This window comes from Girardinichthys multiradiatus, chromosome 18 (assembly GCF_021462225.1).
Source record: "Girardinichthys multiradiatus isolate DD_20200921_A chromosome 18, DD_fGirMul_XY1, whole genome shotgun sequence".
Classification (NCBI taxonomy): Eukaryota; Metazoa; Chordata; class Actinopteri; order Cyprinodontiformes; family Goodeidae; genus Girardinichthys; species Girardinichthys multiradiatus.
The window spans coordinates 28,700,327-28,716,607 of NC_061810.1; the positions used below are offsets into that span (position 1 = coordinate 28,700,327).

At 40.8% G+C, this 16,281-nt stretch overlaps 1 protein-coding gene across 3 annotated transcripts in view; it reads right to left on the reverse strand.

Moving 5' to 3' along the window:
* The window catches only part of rsrc1 (arginine/serine-rich coiled-coil 1), a 202,031-nt gene that overhangs the window by 110,180 nt on the left and 75,570 nt on the right, over nucleotides 1–16,281 (reverse strand). For all 3 annotated transcript variants that reach the window (XM_047391940.1, XM_047391938.1, XM_047391939.1), the window contains exon 5: nucleotides 4,592–4,628. In XM_047391940.1, the coding sequence (XP_047247896.1) occupies nucleotides 4,592–4,628 (37 nt within the window). The remainder of the gene's footprint in view (nucleotides 1–4,591; nucleotides 4,629–16,281) is intronic.

A 16,281-nucleotide genomic window follows, 5' to 3' on the forward strand; every position in this document is an offset into this window, starting at 1 on the left:
CAGGGCAGTCCCAGTCTAGGATAACACATCAGGATCTTTCTGAGTGATGGCAGGTTTGTCACGCTGTTGTTGTGGGAGCTTGTTGTCTCGTCTACAGCTGTTGGTGCTGCTCTGTCAGCAGGCCAACCGGGCCATTCGCTTCTGCAAACTTTTGAACTCACAGAGGGGCAATTGCACATCAGACATCCCTGAAGTAGGCCATGTGGCCAACAGACCGCTGGCATGAAACATAGTAAGATGCCTTATTCTAAGCTGTCTCTGGTGATAAAACAGTGATATATTCTAAAGATGCAGAGTATCTAGGAGGTACAAGTTCCTCTTCCTTTGATTTCTGACGTGTTTAAGCAACTCCAATATTTATATGTATTAAAAATTTATTAAAACAAGCAAATGTATTGCTTTTGAGAAAAAACATTCAATTTCATATGAAGAGGTCATGTTAAATCCACACTGGGAACATAGATTTGCTATTTCAGTTTCCCACAAAAGGTAACCTCAACTTAAACTGTGACCTCAGACTGACCTGTAAACTAGCCTCCACCATCACGGCCCGTCCAACCCTCTCTCCCCAAAACTGTTGACATGTCTTCTTCATCCCCTCCTCCTCTTCCTTTTTCCTCCTTCTATCCATCCTCGGGCAGCGTGTGCAGTTAAAGCGATGGGTACAGCTGCTGATTGAGCCAGCAGCCCTGATGAGACTGATTCCTCGTGTTATTGATTGAGCTGCTGGCTTTCTTCTGCTTCGCTCTAAAAAGCAGTGCATCTGGACCGATTAGCTGCTGTAGGCCACCTCTTTCTCCCAGAGCAACAGAATCCGCCTTGATGCTTCTTGTGTTTGTTCGCTCGAGTGTTATTTGGACACGTACATTGGCGTACCAAAAGCTGAAAGTAAACCGGAGCGCTGGGAGCAATTAACTTCAGTGTTTCCCTCCTTATCGCTACTGATTCTATTCAGTCAATCTGGCGAAACACAAAGGAAAAAAACAAAACGAACAATAACACAAACCTCAGACCACACAGATCCTAATTGGGGCCTAATTACTTTAGCAGTCATTTACTTTTACAGTTAACAGAAGAGGCTAATGCTGGCAAGATTAAATATAAGGAAAACAAGGAGCAAAAGATCTTGCCTGTCATAGCTGTTTAGATGCTTAGAAGCTACTCGAAAACAAGTGTTTCAAGAAGAAATACGGATTAATCTTTATTTTCTCTCAGAATCAAAAGGACACGACTTTACAGGAACTGGTTTCAAAGTACTTGCTTGACAAGGTGATGTCCCTTTACATGACACCCTAGCTAAGTATAAATATCATTTACACTCCAATCTTATGAGCAGTAGATCAGCAGAAAGTCATAAATGCCTCCTTGGAAATGTTCAGGGATATGTGTTATACATGTAGATTGAAGCATTGAAAGAAAAAAATTTTTGAACAGCCCCGCACACTCTGGCTCCGAGAGAAATGAGCTCCATTATTTACAGTTTTTGGTCCCGAATCGTAATCAGAGCCTTGCTATCTGCAGGGAGCTGGTTACTGGGGTGCAATCTCCACCATAAGCATAAACACACCCATAAATCACTTAGTAATCAGAAGTTCAGATTCCCTCACATATAAATACAGAAAATATGTTGGTAAATACACAGATGTCTGTGGGGGTGTGTTTGAATATGTAGATAAGGACAAAGCAGGGGGCAATAATTAAACAATACATTTAGAAAAGCAGACCTTGAAAGTACGCTCATTCAATCTGATATGGTTGTGTGTTTCTTATAGTTTTAGAGACCCGCACAAAAAAGTAACACTAACATCATTAAAAGAGTCTGGTCTACATTTATTTGCAACTCTTCTATAATTAAAATCCAGATTAATGCATAAATCCTACAGCGGCATCCACAATTACTGGCACTTCTGGTAAAGATGTGCACAAATCAACTGATCAACTTAAAAGGTAAAGCTGAAATTGTAAATATATTTCACATAAATGTATTTTATAAGAATTTAAAGGGGTGCCTGGAAGCATTGTAACACATGATTGTAACGCAGTTCTTCTTGATTTAAGTCGTACACATACTACTTTACAGTGTTTATAACACGTGATGTTTCAACGCTGTTTATATGCATAAGATATCGCATAGAACAGTGTTTATTGTCATTGTTATTGTTGTAAGACTTCTGTTTCACTTGCTAGCAATACAAATAAAAACAAGCAGGAAATTGGAACCCTACAACTCGGACATGATGGAAATTAGCTATAGCTAACTCTGGTGTAAAGCATCGCTTCTTTTATGAAGATAAATGTGGTTACATATTGTCCCTGTGAAATAAATATTAAACAAACAAACAAAATGTAAACTCCGACTTTCCAGTTCCCACTTTTGAGGTTAATGAAACGCAGCACAAAGCAGTGGCAGATGAAATAATTTTCCAGCTTTTTGAACATCTTTACCAAAGGTGCCAATAATTTTGAAAGGAGCTGTAGCAGGTTTAATGCATCGCTTCTACATATTACTGAAGTAATGCAATCAATGACTAAGGACACATCCAAAACATGTATGACAGTGGGCCCTGAGAGCTGTGTGCTATAAATCTTGCTGGCTTAGCAAAATAATAATAAGAAAACCATCAGGAAATTTGCAGCGGATCTCAACAGCATTTATGAAAATTGTAAAAAAGGTCCCTCACTTTCACAGAGTTTTTTTGGTTTCTTAAAGGTGCCCTCTGGGGTTGATACTTGGCTGACAAATGAGTGCAACTGCATCCGCTGCACTCATGTGTGCCTTTAAGTATACAGCACTTAGAGTCAAGCAGTTGCACATTTATTAATCAGTACACTGACCCCGAATCACTCTGGTCTTATCTATTTTAGTTCCATGCATAAGAGGAAAATCTCATCTCAGCATCAGATATAGGCGCTCATAATGTTTGCTTGAGGATAACTGCCCATAAAGATATTGATTAATGCTGTTTATGCGTCTAAACCTCTCCTGAATAATTTAAATAACATTTTACGCAAATGTACATCAATCACACCTGTAGACACACACTAACACAATCACAATACCCAGAAAAGACCAGTACTGATTTTCCACGTTAAAGATATGATAGGCTTAATGGACGCTTTTAGGGAAATCAAACAATAAGATTGTTACGGCTCTTGCAAAGCAGTATTAAATTAAAGAAGTACTAAAGTATTCTCTAAAAGATCTTCTGGAGGAGATCCACAGCTCAGGTAGGAGAATCTGTTGACAAAACAGCTTTTAGGTGTGCACTCCACAAATCTGGCCTTTATGAAATTTTTTGGTGTAAAATATAGCAGGAATTGAACACTGGGCATCCCCATGAACACACTATCCCTGTGAAATATTTAGGTGGTGGCATCATGATGAGTGGAGGGTTTCATTAGTAGTTAGAGGGAAGCTGGTCAGAGTTGAATGGAAGCTGGATGGAGCAAAATTAAGGGCAGAAAACATCTTCAAGGCTGCAAAAGACTTCTCATTGGGTTGCAGACTTTTATCTATAACTGCAATGAAGAGTGCTTCTACAAATGATTGAATCAGGGGAGCAGAATGCAAATGCATTTGATACTTTCAGTTTTTAAAACCATGGTTCCTTTTTGTTGCTTTTCACAATTATGTGTTACTTTGTATCCATCAGTCACGTAAATTTAAAAGAAAATGCATAGAAATTTTGGCTTGCCAAGTGGCTAAATGTGGTAAAACTCAAGATATACATACTGTTTCAGCAAGGCACTAAACTTTGAAGACCACTTACATGCAGTTCAACTGAAATTTGTGTTATGAGGAACTGATTTCAACTTGGAGAACTACTGAGAAGTGTTTGAAATCCAGGGTCGGTCATTTGTGTGGCATATTCAGGGTCATTTGCGTACCGCGTGGTGGGGCGCAGGTCATTTGTGTAAGGTGCTGGAAGCTGCAGTTTAGTATGCAGGTAGGCAAGGGACGGAGGGCATGTGACATCCACAGAGAGGCGGGACCCTCTCTGACCCCTGTCTATAATTCATCCCCTGGAATATGGGGCGCATCAAACCTTGGTTTCTTCCCACCCAAAAAGAGGAAAAAAGACCTTTTACTTTGTTGCATGGAACTCTGACCCTGTATTAAAGCAAGCAGCAAGAGGAAACCTCGGAAACGTTGGTGATTAAATTTTCAGGCTTGTCCCAGGAGAGCAGAACCAGCAGGTCCTGGATTCACGGACAGGTAGAGACTGAGGAAAGGCACCATGCAGGCAGGAGCAGCAACACAGAAGGAAGAAGCCAAGGTGTGTTTGTGTGTGTCTGGGTGACAAACGCTGTCCTTTTAACGTAAAGATGTCCAAGCAGGTACACACAAGAGCAAAAGCACACATATGTCATCAACTAACAGTTAAAGTGAGAGTTTTAGTACAAAAGCAGGGCAGAAGGCCTCTGGAAAGGCATTAACCTTAATCTATACCTGTGTTCTGTCAGTCCCTCTCTGACTGTTAGTGGTGGGTATTCAGCCCCAACAGCAAAGGTTTCAAAAGGATCTTGATATTAAAGTACAGATGTGTGTGTGTGTGTGTGTGTGTGTGTGTGTTAGGTGAACACAACTTACCAGATGTTCCAATTTGTCTTTGATAGTTCCAGCATCCCTGAAACACAAAAAACACATTTTCCCAACTTTAAACAAAATGCAGACACATGTCATTCAATAAAATCAGCTTTTTCCCCCCAAGTGTTCACACACAACAAAAATAATCCAGAAACAACTCACTGTAATAATACACGACATGGATAGTTTAACATAGTAGGTTTGGGTTTCAAATTAAAACAATTCAGTTGATTAATAACAACACAGCACCAAAATTAGACAAAAATCGTTTATATTAGGTTTAAAAAAGTATTTTCCTCGGAAACCAACAGTCCACAAAGTCAGAAATATAGCAAAAACAAGGACAATTTAACAATATTGTGGGGGCGCGGGGCAGGAGAGTGTGACCTACATACGGAGGCTATTCGAGTCCTGGCCGTTGACCTTTGCTGCACGTATTTCCCTCTCTCTCTCCACCCCGTTTCCCCTCGGTCAACTTACAAAATGAAGGCCACTAGTGCCACAGAATAAAACAAAATAAATAAATGTAGAGAAATTACCAAATTGAAAATTTTTAGCTGCTTTTACTACTCTCCAGAGTAAGTTGCTGCATTGATGCCACCAGCTTTCTCAGGTAGATGCAATGCCACAACATTTAGGTGCACCCAAACTTTACCGCCATATTATTACGGCTTTAAAAGTCGCACTGCTGTCACTTCACGTGCAGACTGACAGCAATGTAAACACAGAAGGAACAATATAGAAATGCGGTACCATGTTAATTCATAACAGTTTTCAGCAGCATTACGATTAAAACAAAAGTGATGAAAATCCCTAAAATATATGTTAAGGTACAAAGAGTAAGTAAGTTAAGAAGTAGTTGTATTCATATAAAATCTTTCACAGATTAAAATTACAAAGTGCTTTACAAAAAAATATAAAAAATAAAAACAAATAAGTAAAATCCTGTCTAAATAAGTATGTCTTTAGCTGTTTCTTAAAGGAATCAGTAGAAAGTATAACATGGAGAGAGAGAGGAAGGGAATTCCAAAGCCTCGGAACCACTGCCTGAAAAGCCCGATCTCCACAGGTCTTGAAATGAGTCAGGGGAACCACCAGCAGCATCTGGCTAGATGATCTAAGCAGCAGGGAAGAAGACAGGTGCTCCAATAGGTCCGCAATATATTTGGCGCCTTCACCATGGAGTGCCCTAATTGTCAAGACCAAAATCATAAACTGGATTCTAAAATAAACAGGGTTCCAGCGCAACGAGGAAAGAACTGGGGTTATGTGGTCTCTCTTTTTATACCCGGTTAGAAGCCTTGCCGGTGCAGTTTGCGCAGTCTGAAGGTGAACCAGACATGTTTAGGCAGGTAAAAAGACTTCTGAAAGTGAATATCAATATTAATATTATTATTATTAGTAGTAATAATAGTAGTTGCACTGTTTTTACAGTTTAATTTTATTTCCCTGTTTTCAGAGTCACATTAACTCTCTCACTAACACGTGCACAATATGTCCTATAGACTGTATCTGTTTTATGTCCAGAACACGTGTTTCCTGAGAATGACACATATTGTCTCAGTAAATCTTCTAGATAGAAGGGTTTAATTAGAATTAAAACAAATTGAATAACTTCTAGATTTGGAAAATTTGCATTTTTTTAAGATGGTGGCAGTCATTTCAATGTGAAACGACTCCCTTACAAATCTGTGCAGAAGGCAACATTTTTACAAAGGAGTCCAACAACAGCTGAATATGAAAATGTAATAGCCAGCTTTCTGTATGCAGTGTATGCATCTCTAATGATGCACCCAGCATGTCATTTCTAGATACTACTGCTGCTCATTAAATTAACAAATACAGGGGTTGGACAATGAAACTGAAACACCTGTCATTTTAGTGTGGGAGGTTTCATGGCTAAATTGGACCAGCCTGGTAGCCAGTCTTCATTGATTGCACATTGCTCCAGTAAGAGCAGAGTGTGAAGGTTCAATTAGCAGGGTAAGAGCACAGTTTTGCTCAAAATATTGAAATGCACACAACATTATGGGTGACATACCAGAGTTCAAAAGAGGACAAATTGTTGGTGCACGTCTTGCTGGTGCATCTGTGACCAAGACAGCAAGTCTTTGTGATGTATCAAGAGCCACGGTATCCAGGGTAATGTCAGCATACCACCAAGAAGGACAAACCACATCCAACAGGATTAACTGTGGACGCAAGAGGAAGCTGTCTGAAAGGGATGTTCGGGTGCTAACCCGTATCCAAAAAACATAAAACCACGGCTCTCCAAATCACGGCAGAATTCAATGTGCACCTCAACTCTCCTGTTTCCACCAGAACTGTCCGTCGGGAGCTCCACAGGGTCAATATACACGGCCAGGCAGCTATAGCCAAACCTTTGGTCACTCATGCCAATGCCAAACGTCGGTTTCAATGGTGCAAGGAGCGCAAATCTTGGGCTGTGGACAATGTGAAACATGTATTGTTCTCTGATGAGTCCACCTTTACTGTTTTCCCCACATCCGGGAGAGTTACGGTGTGGAGAAGCCCCAAAGAAGCGTACCACCCAGACTGTTGCATGCCCAGAGTGAAGCATGGGGGTGGGTCAGTGATGGTTTGGGCTGCCATATCATGGCATTCCCTTGGCCCAATACTTGTGCTAGATGGGCACGTCACTGCCAAGGACTACTGAACCATTCTTGAGGACCATGTGCATCCAATGGTTCAAACATTGTAGCCTGAAGGCGGTGCCGTGTATCAGGATGACAATGCACCAATACACACAGCAAGACTAGTGAAAGATTGGTTTGATGAACATGAAAGTGAAGTTGAACATCTCCCATGGCCTGCACAGTCACCAGATCTAAATATTATTGAGCCACTTTGGGGTGTTTTGGAGGAGCGAGTCAGGAAATGTTTTCCTCCACCAGTATCACGTAGTGACCTGGCCACTATCCTGCAAGAAGAATGGCTTAAAATCCCTCTGACCACTGTGCAGGACTTGTATATGTCATTCCCAAGACGAATTTATGCTGTATTGGCCGCAAAAGGAGGCCCTACACCATACTAATAAATTATTGTGGTATAAAACCAGGTGTTTCAGTTTCATTGTCCAACCCCTGTATGTTGTAACAAGCTTTGAAAAATCTGAAATTTTAAGTTCAGAAGATACATTTTGTGCTTTTAATGTGAAGGTTTAAAGGAAGCTGTGTCTCAGTCAATCTGCTGTAATGAAGCACAAACAAACGATTGTATGACTGCTTCAGGCAACAAGTCTTTTTATTAATATTATGGAAGTTACTTTCAGGTTAACAAGACTATAGACTACAATGCAACTATAGTCCAATAAATCTGGTAACAAGATGAACAGACAATCCAGACCATCCTGAAGACTGCAGACATCTGGTTTAAGGCTAACTAGCTTAGTATTGGCTGCAGGCAGAGCGAGTGGAGGCAACAGGTTGAGGATTAGGACCAAACCAGTGTTTGTGCTGTCTGCATGTTGTACAGAGAGAAAACAACAGGGAAGGCATGGAAAATGTTAGACGCACCAGTGCAAACAAGAAAAAAAACATGGATTTTTGACACTTTAATAGGAAAAAAAACACATAAACCATCAGTGAGTATCACCAACATTAGTTGTTATTAGTATTAACTGATGAACAGTCAGCAAGCTTCATATTAAGGGAAAATCAAAATAACAATAAGCAGAGTTGATGATTTGTATGACATCAGAGAAGTTCTGGTTCACCTAAAGGAAAATAACCACACAGATATACTCTAATTGCTAACCTCTCAGGCTAAAATGCAGAGCATATTTCAATGTTTTTCTACATCTAAACCAGACAGAGGTTAACTAATAGTGTTGCCACACTGCTGGCAGTCGTCATACTTTCCAGCTACAAATAAAGAGCCGGGAGCTTATTATTTGTGTATTAATAGTAGTAATAAAAAATGTGTATTTATGATTATCAGGGTAGCAACAGCAGATCACCAAGCTCAGGAAGCCGGGGGGGGGGGGGGGGGGGGGGGGGGGGTGTTGTAAAAGAAGAGCAAATTGGCAGTAAATAATAGATGTAATTTTGGCATATTTCAAATTTGCAGCAGCGCAAATCAAAAGATCAAGAGAACACAAACAGCACCCACCCCCCCATCACCCCCAGCCCCACGTCTCCGATCACCCAGAACCCACCCCCTCCCCGTCCAACTCTGGCCTCCATTACTGACAACTCCACACAGGCTGTGGCCCTTTACAGTGTCGTGCTTGTGTGTGTGTGTGTCTCTGTGCTGAGAGGGAGGAAGGCTTATCGACAGGCTTCAGTTGCTAATGCAGCTGGCAGCATCACTGTGTAAATCTACACCATCTCTAAAATTACATACCGTCTAATCTATCCGACTCCCTCTGCTTCTCTGTTCCGTCTATCTATCCATCCTGCAGGATGCGTCCCACACGCTATGACCGCAAACATACATGTCATCAACTTTTCTAAATAATGTCATGAAGGAGCGGACCGAATGTGAAGCATATGTATGAAAAAAAAACACACCAGAGAGGAGAAAGGTTTGTTTGTTTGCTCTGCGCTCCGTCAGACAAACCACAAGAAGTCGACCACTTAAGGCAAACTTCATCTAGCTGTAATTACATTACATTCTGACAAACACCCCACCACATTCATTATACATGACGGGCGCCCAGCAACCAGACAGCAAGACATTTGTTACTGTGGTGACAGTGTGTGTAATCCGCTAATGAAGCGCAATTAGTGAGAAACAATCCAACACTGGGGAGACGCAGCGCTCCATCCCTGCTTCTCCACTCGCACCCCACCCTCCTCCTCCTTTCATCTCCCTTCTCACTCTCATTTTTACAATGACGTCTTTTTCTTCTCTTGCATTCATTTTTATTCGACTTTATTTTGCTCTTCACGTACAATGAATGTCCTGCTCTTTCATCTGCTTCTCTGACTTCATCAAGGGCAAGCTGTCCAGCGGTGTCCTCAGCAGGGCCGAGGGGATCGCTCCGTCCACACACACACCCACACATTCTCCTCCCATTTTACATCCTCATTTCTCTTTTCAAAACATCATATAATCTGCCGAGGCCTTCTGGGAGGCGGTTTTTCCTTTTCTCCCATCCCTCTCTCCTCCCTCCCTCCCTCTGCACGCGATGTCTTCAACACAGAGGCAGCATCGATTTCTGAATTACGCCACAATATTAAATAATTAATATACTTGCAGTGATTGATGTTTTGCATTAGGCCAATATTAGGTTATCAATCAAAATCCACTTGGTTTAATGTAATAATATTGAAAATGTGTCAGTGCCTGTTGGTCCAATTTGTAGTGGAGGCAGGCCAGATAGTAATGGTGGTGTAGCACAAGGCCTCAGAGACATCTATGGCATGCTCGCTACAACCGCAGGAACACATTACAGCATCGGCACACGGGAAGAGAGAGGGAGGGAGGTTGAGGAGTCATGGAGAGGGAGACGGCGCCCAGACATGGAAGGACAAAGGTGAAGCAGGCCACCCTGTGATATGCAACAGAGGGGGAAGGGGATTAGTATTTCAGATGGCCTGCTATCCTATAATGAAACAAATGCGAAAATAAAAACATTTTCATAATTTCCATATAGTAAAAAACAGGTTTAAGTTCCATTATGACTGATTTTTAAACCTTTTATGTAAACTACCGATGAAGCAAATATAAGAACCACGATCGTTACAGACTTTGTGAAACAGGATTTGTCTTGTGGTGTAGAATCATATAAAGAAAAGGTTTTACAATTCACAAGTTATATTTTTTGCAGTTTTACACTTGTCTTGATCAGAGGTAACCCTAATGGCAAACTATAAAAAGGGTTGTTTTTGTAGTTTGCAAAATAAAAAGCTTTCTTTAAGCTCAAACTGAACTTTGGAGAAACATTAACAGGGTAAAATAATCCAATTCAAGTTTGGTCAGTCCAAGTATTTTAGATTTTGAAACAGAAATCCAGACCCCTTAAAAACTGGGAAACAACCCTTTACTTCAGGGTCAATAGGAAGCTCCAAATAAATCTCAAATTTCAGCACCATTAGACAGATGCAGTCACAGCTTGGTCACAGCTTATATTTTACCCAAAATACCTATGAGCGCTTTAGAAGTAATTGTGCATTCTACAGAGGCAGCTGTAAGTGTTATCAGCAAGACCGTCAAATCCCCTTTGTCAACACAGCAGGGCAACTTAGGAACTACTTCCTTTAATAACTTAAAATAGTGGTCAGAGACATCACCACTGTAAGGGGGAGGTCAGGCTTAGAGAACTTCCCTTCATGTCTTGGGCTCATTGAAAGAGCTTGAACTTGCAGCATCAGATCAAGTCACATACCATCAGTATTGGACTTCACTTTGACAGGAATTATCAAATTATATTATTGACAGATCTTGTGCAACAAGTTTATAACATACACACATAAAATCAAGGTTACAAAATTTTAAAGTTATGTTTTGGTAATGCTGTCATAATTTAGAAATTACATCTGGATAAGATGAAACATCTAGCACATATGAAACCAATGAAGTTGCAGTGCTATGGTTGTGTGAATAGCACTAAATTCCTTCTGTTTCTACCCCTCCAAGCACCGACTCTTGTTGTCAACACCATGGTCAGAGCTAGGCCCAAGGAAAGCTTTCATCAGAAGCAGGGATCAGGAAGGTCAACAGTAAATCAAAAGGTTGTGACAAGAACATTTAAAATGCCTGCTATTGATCTGCCCAATTTAACACAAAAAACCTTAAAAATATTGAGTTTACACTTTAAAAAAACAGTTGGAGTTACACAGAAATAACTTTTTGGTGTTTATTTTGATGTCACTTGTCACACATATTACTAAAGGAATTTTGTTATCTGCCTTCAAACACACAATAACTTGAGTGACATCCTATTCTTAGTCCATAGGGTTTAAAATGATGTTGTCTCACCTTTAAAGGTATAACATCTTCAACTCTTTGACGGTTTTCCACAACATTAATCAGAGGATTATGGGAATCCTGACTTGGGTTGGGATTGGGACTCTGTGCAGTCCTTCCACATTAAACATGCTAATATGTGTCTTTATTGACCTTACCTTGAGCACCACTGAACAGCAGTAGACCACCCCCAAACTTTTACCAGAAAGTTAGGCGCTTCACACGGGAACAAAGGGGCTGACCCCAACTCCTGGAAAACCTAACCACACCATAATCCCCTGTGAACTGTTGGGACCACAGCCATGGTTACAACGTGAAAGGCCAGTACAGACATTCCTGGAATTTTCAAAATAAATTGCATTAACTTACTCCCGACACAGCCAGGAAACGGGGTAACTGCGGACTTCCTGTGACATCACTGTCCAAATAAAAGCACAGCTCTTGCTACATCCTGCCTCTTCTACGCGGGTCACACACAGAGACACAGAGACCTGGACAGAGAGACCCAGCGCGCTAATGTCTCTTTACTGGCAAAAAGACAAACTCTTCAACTGGATCCGAGAGTGTCATACGATCATCGATCATATGCACTAAGATAAGTACAAATGAATCACTGTCTGTGTATCCGGTAGATTCATTCATAAACGGGAAATAAGGTACAAGCCTGGCTTGACTTCCTCTCTTAAGCCTGCAGAAACAAACTGTGTTCCTGATCGGAAGGAGGACCGCATCACCGTGGTAACGTGCAGTGTGGTCAGCGGACAAAACGGGCCGCCCAGCCACAGCCCCGGAGGTTAGCTGGAAGCTCACCCTTTGTTCACAGAGCTTTCTTCAAACTTTGTCGTCGCCCGGACAACTTCTTGAAATGATCTAAACGTTTTTCATTTTATGAAGTTTTGTTTTGTTTGTGTAAAACTCAGCTATCTTGGTGCTAGCAGGCTATCTGCAGCACACGTGCTCAGCTTTGTGTCCTGTGTTTGTGTGTTTTTAAAGTTAAGACAAACTTTATTTAAAGGGTGATTTTAAACACAGAAGATCGGCCATAACGCGTCGTCCGCGCTTATGCATTTTAACCGTTTTATTGACGGTATTTTTAAACGTGTGTGATTCTGGTGCTAAGCTATCAGCTTCTTTGTTAGCTTTAACTGCTAACGGCTTAGGACACGTGCTTGTTGCTAAAGAATATTTACCCAGAAAGATTGTTAGTTTTCAATCCAGTAAATAATATTTCCATAACATTATTTTACTAAATTTGATAACCAAGTAAATACCATTAAGCCCCATTTCTCCAGAAAGATTTGGCTCTTTTCCAAAATACTTCCTTAAATATTTTACCATCCCCTTAATAATATTTCTTTGAATATTATTTTAATCAGTAAAGGCAGCTAATGAGACACCGTTGAGAATTAGTCATCCAGAAGGTTGGTTTTATTCAGCAGATAATTCTTTAAAACATTATTTTATTAAAATAATATTTTATCTGACCTTGCATTGTGAATGGTTGTCTAAAGGACTATCTTAACTCCATTTCCAGATTCTTCAAGATAATCCTTGGTTCTCAAACATAAACATTGCATGGTAATATTGCATCATTCTTTTGGTCATGGTTTTCAATCATCTTTAATCAACTTGTTTATATTGTACATAGCCCATTAGTCTTCCCTATTCTTTAATTCTGCTTGGTACTTTAGTTGGATTGTTTTAGCATAGTAACGAGTTTGTTGATTGAAATATGTTTGACTTTGAGTTGACTTATTTTTATTAATAAATTATTGTATTTTAAGAAATTGTGTGAATTCATTCCATATGTGTGCAGAGTTTTGCTGTTCAATAATGTCAGAGCTTGGCTCACACCTTTCTATTTTGTCCTAATACCATCGCCTTACTGGGCTGGTATTCACAGGACAACCCTTAACAGACCGAAATATTATTTGATTAAATATTAAAATATTGATATGAAATATTAAATAATATTCTCCGATTCATAATTACAACAGAACCAAACTTGATTCAGTCCAGCCAGTGAAGTTTCGTTTCTCCTGGCAACTGCCAAACCCAGAATCAACCATAGGCTTGCCAGACAGACATTAGTGATTTGTCAATTCACAGAATAAGTCTGCATGCATGCAAGCAAGCTTTAGTCCGCTTAATCAGATGCTTTGCATTGCACTTGGTGATAATAGGCTTGGATGCAGCTCGGATATGGAAACCCATTCCACGAAGCTCTCTATAAACTGTTCATGAGTTCATCTGAAGGCTAATTGTAGCTACTCCATCTGCAGAAAGTTGGTGACCTCTGAGCACTACATACCACAATATCTGCTAAACCCACACTGTGAATTCACTTTATAGCTGAGTTGCTGTTGTTCCCAGTCGCATCCACTTTGATAAAATTCCTCCAACAGTCAACTTTGGAATATTTAGTAGAAATTTAAAGACAGGACTTCTTACATAGGTAGTATCCAATCATCAGAATCAGAATCAGCTGTATTGCCAAGTTCGTGCATACAAACAAGGAATTTGACTCTGGTACACTTTGCTCTTTTGTTCTGTTTTTGCATTACAGAATATACAAATTTACAATTTACAATGTACAATATACACATATCTAACAAAAAAGGTGCATTTGCAACATCTGTATGCTGTTGTTCTGTACTCTATTGAATGTTCATCAGAGAAACAGCCTGGGGGAAGAAACTGTCTCTGTGGCGGCTGGTTTTAGTAAACAGTGCTCTGTAGCGGCGGCCTGAAGGTAAAACTCTAAACAGTTTATGTGCAGGGTGTGTGGGGTCGGCAGAGATTTTAGCAGCTCTTTTTCTGACCCTAGACCTGTATAAGTCCTGGATGGAGGGAAGGTCAGCCCTGATTATTCTCTCTGCAGTCCTGATTATTCGTTGCAGACTGGACCTGTCCTGTTTTGTGGATGAGCCAAACCACACTGAGATGGATGAAGACAGGACAGACTGAATGATGGCAGTGTAGAAGATGACCAACAGCTCCTGTGGAAGGTTGAACTTCTTGAGTTGCCTCAGGAAGTACAGTCTCTGCTGGGCCTTCTTTCGAATAGTGTCTATGTCTATGTGTGAAGACCATCTCAGGTCCTCAGAGATGGTGGTTCCTAAGAACCTGAAGCTCACTAAGCTCTTGAGATCAACCTATTCTTTCTTAAATGTTCATATAAGCAGTTTGCATGCCTAGGGGCTGGATTTCACACCTGTGGCCATGGAAGTGATGAAAACGCCCGAGTTTAATGGTCGGGAGGGTTGATCTCATACATTAGGCAGTATAGTGTAACCCTTGCATAGAGCTGCACATAAAGCCACTTTTTTTTCAACATGAATGCCAATAAAATGATGTAATGAGGTATTAACATTTAACAAAGCTCTGATGTACATGTTGATGCACTGAAAGAACAACTGGTAACAAAATTAAGCATTTGCACACGATTGATGCAGGATATCTGGCTTTATGAACATGGATCTTGTATTTGAAATGGGTAAAGTGTTAAATGTATGAAGATGAATAGTAAAACCCCCAATGCAGCAGCTAATGAGCAGTCTGAAACCACATCCTGATCCTGCTATAATCTGTGCACATAAGCATCTAATGGTAGAGGACAGTCTGAGAAGATCTCTGAGCAAATTGATGATGAAACGTTTCCTAACTCATTTGTTGGGCATGATCAGCTATTACAGTTCTGCCTGGCAGAAACCCTAAAGATGGAAAATGGAACTGTTCATCTGTTAGACACCAGTTCCATGTTCCCCGCCTGCTCTTCCTTCCCATGAAAAGAGCTTCAAGCTGCCACAATGTGGAGGCTGACAGAAACTGGCGAGTGAGCAAGCGAGGATGGAGACAGAGAGTAATGTACTGCTGTTCCAGGAAACAGTAATTAGTTATCCGTGGTCAATTAAGTTAAACTGGACAAACAAGTGTGAGTGTTAAAGTGAGCCTTGGCAAGGTCAATACTGACCAATTTAACATGGTCGCTGGATCCATCACACTGCCTGCACTCTGCTGCTTCCTTACTCCAGCTCCTCGCCTATACTCCAATAGTTTTTCTTCATGCAGACTCTTCTCCACATTCTTCCAGCATCTATCAGTCACAGTGCATGTTCTATTTTCCAGTGTTCAAACCCCTTTATTTGTCTCTTGCTCTGTAATGATAATTTTTAAGCTTTTGCCCCATCTCAGCTCATCCCTTTCCCTCTATCTCTCCTCTCCTGTCATTTTGTCCTCTTCCAATCACCAGCCTGCCGCTCCTTTTCTTCTCCTTCTCTCTCCCCCTCACCCTCCTATAAGCCCCCGCACTCTTGCTAGCAGACAATTAATTACAGGGCCAGCACTAGATGAGTTGTCATTTGTTGTCAAGTTTCTAATAATTGCATTAGGTCTTCAGGTTCCTCTAAGATGCCCTTCCTTTTCTTTCCTTTAGCCTGTCTCTTTTTCTTCCCCAGCCCCTTGACACAGCAGAGATGAATATCTTCAGTCAGTCAATGGAGACGACAGAGGGACTTAAAATGCAGAGGCAGTCATTTGATTTCCAGCTAACAGAGCTGCCCATTAGCCCTGCACTCATAAGCCATGCATTACCTCTCAGACCCTCTGTCCTGAAAGTGAAAGCTTTAACCCTTTCACTGCCCACTGCTCGCCTTTCCGACCATGCAATACAAAACCAAACTTCCTGCAAAAGCAATGTTACCATCCTCTCTTGGCCAGAAAAGGTTAAAATGAAAGGTTTTGATTCGTTTTATTGCTTG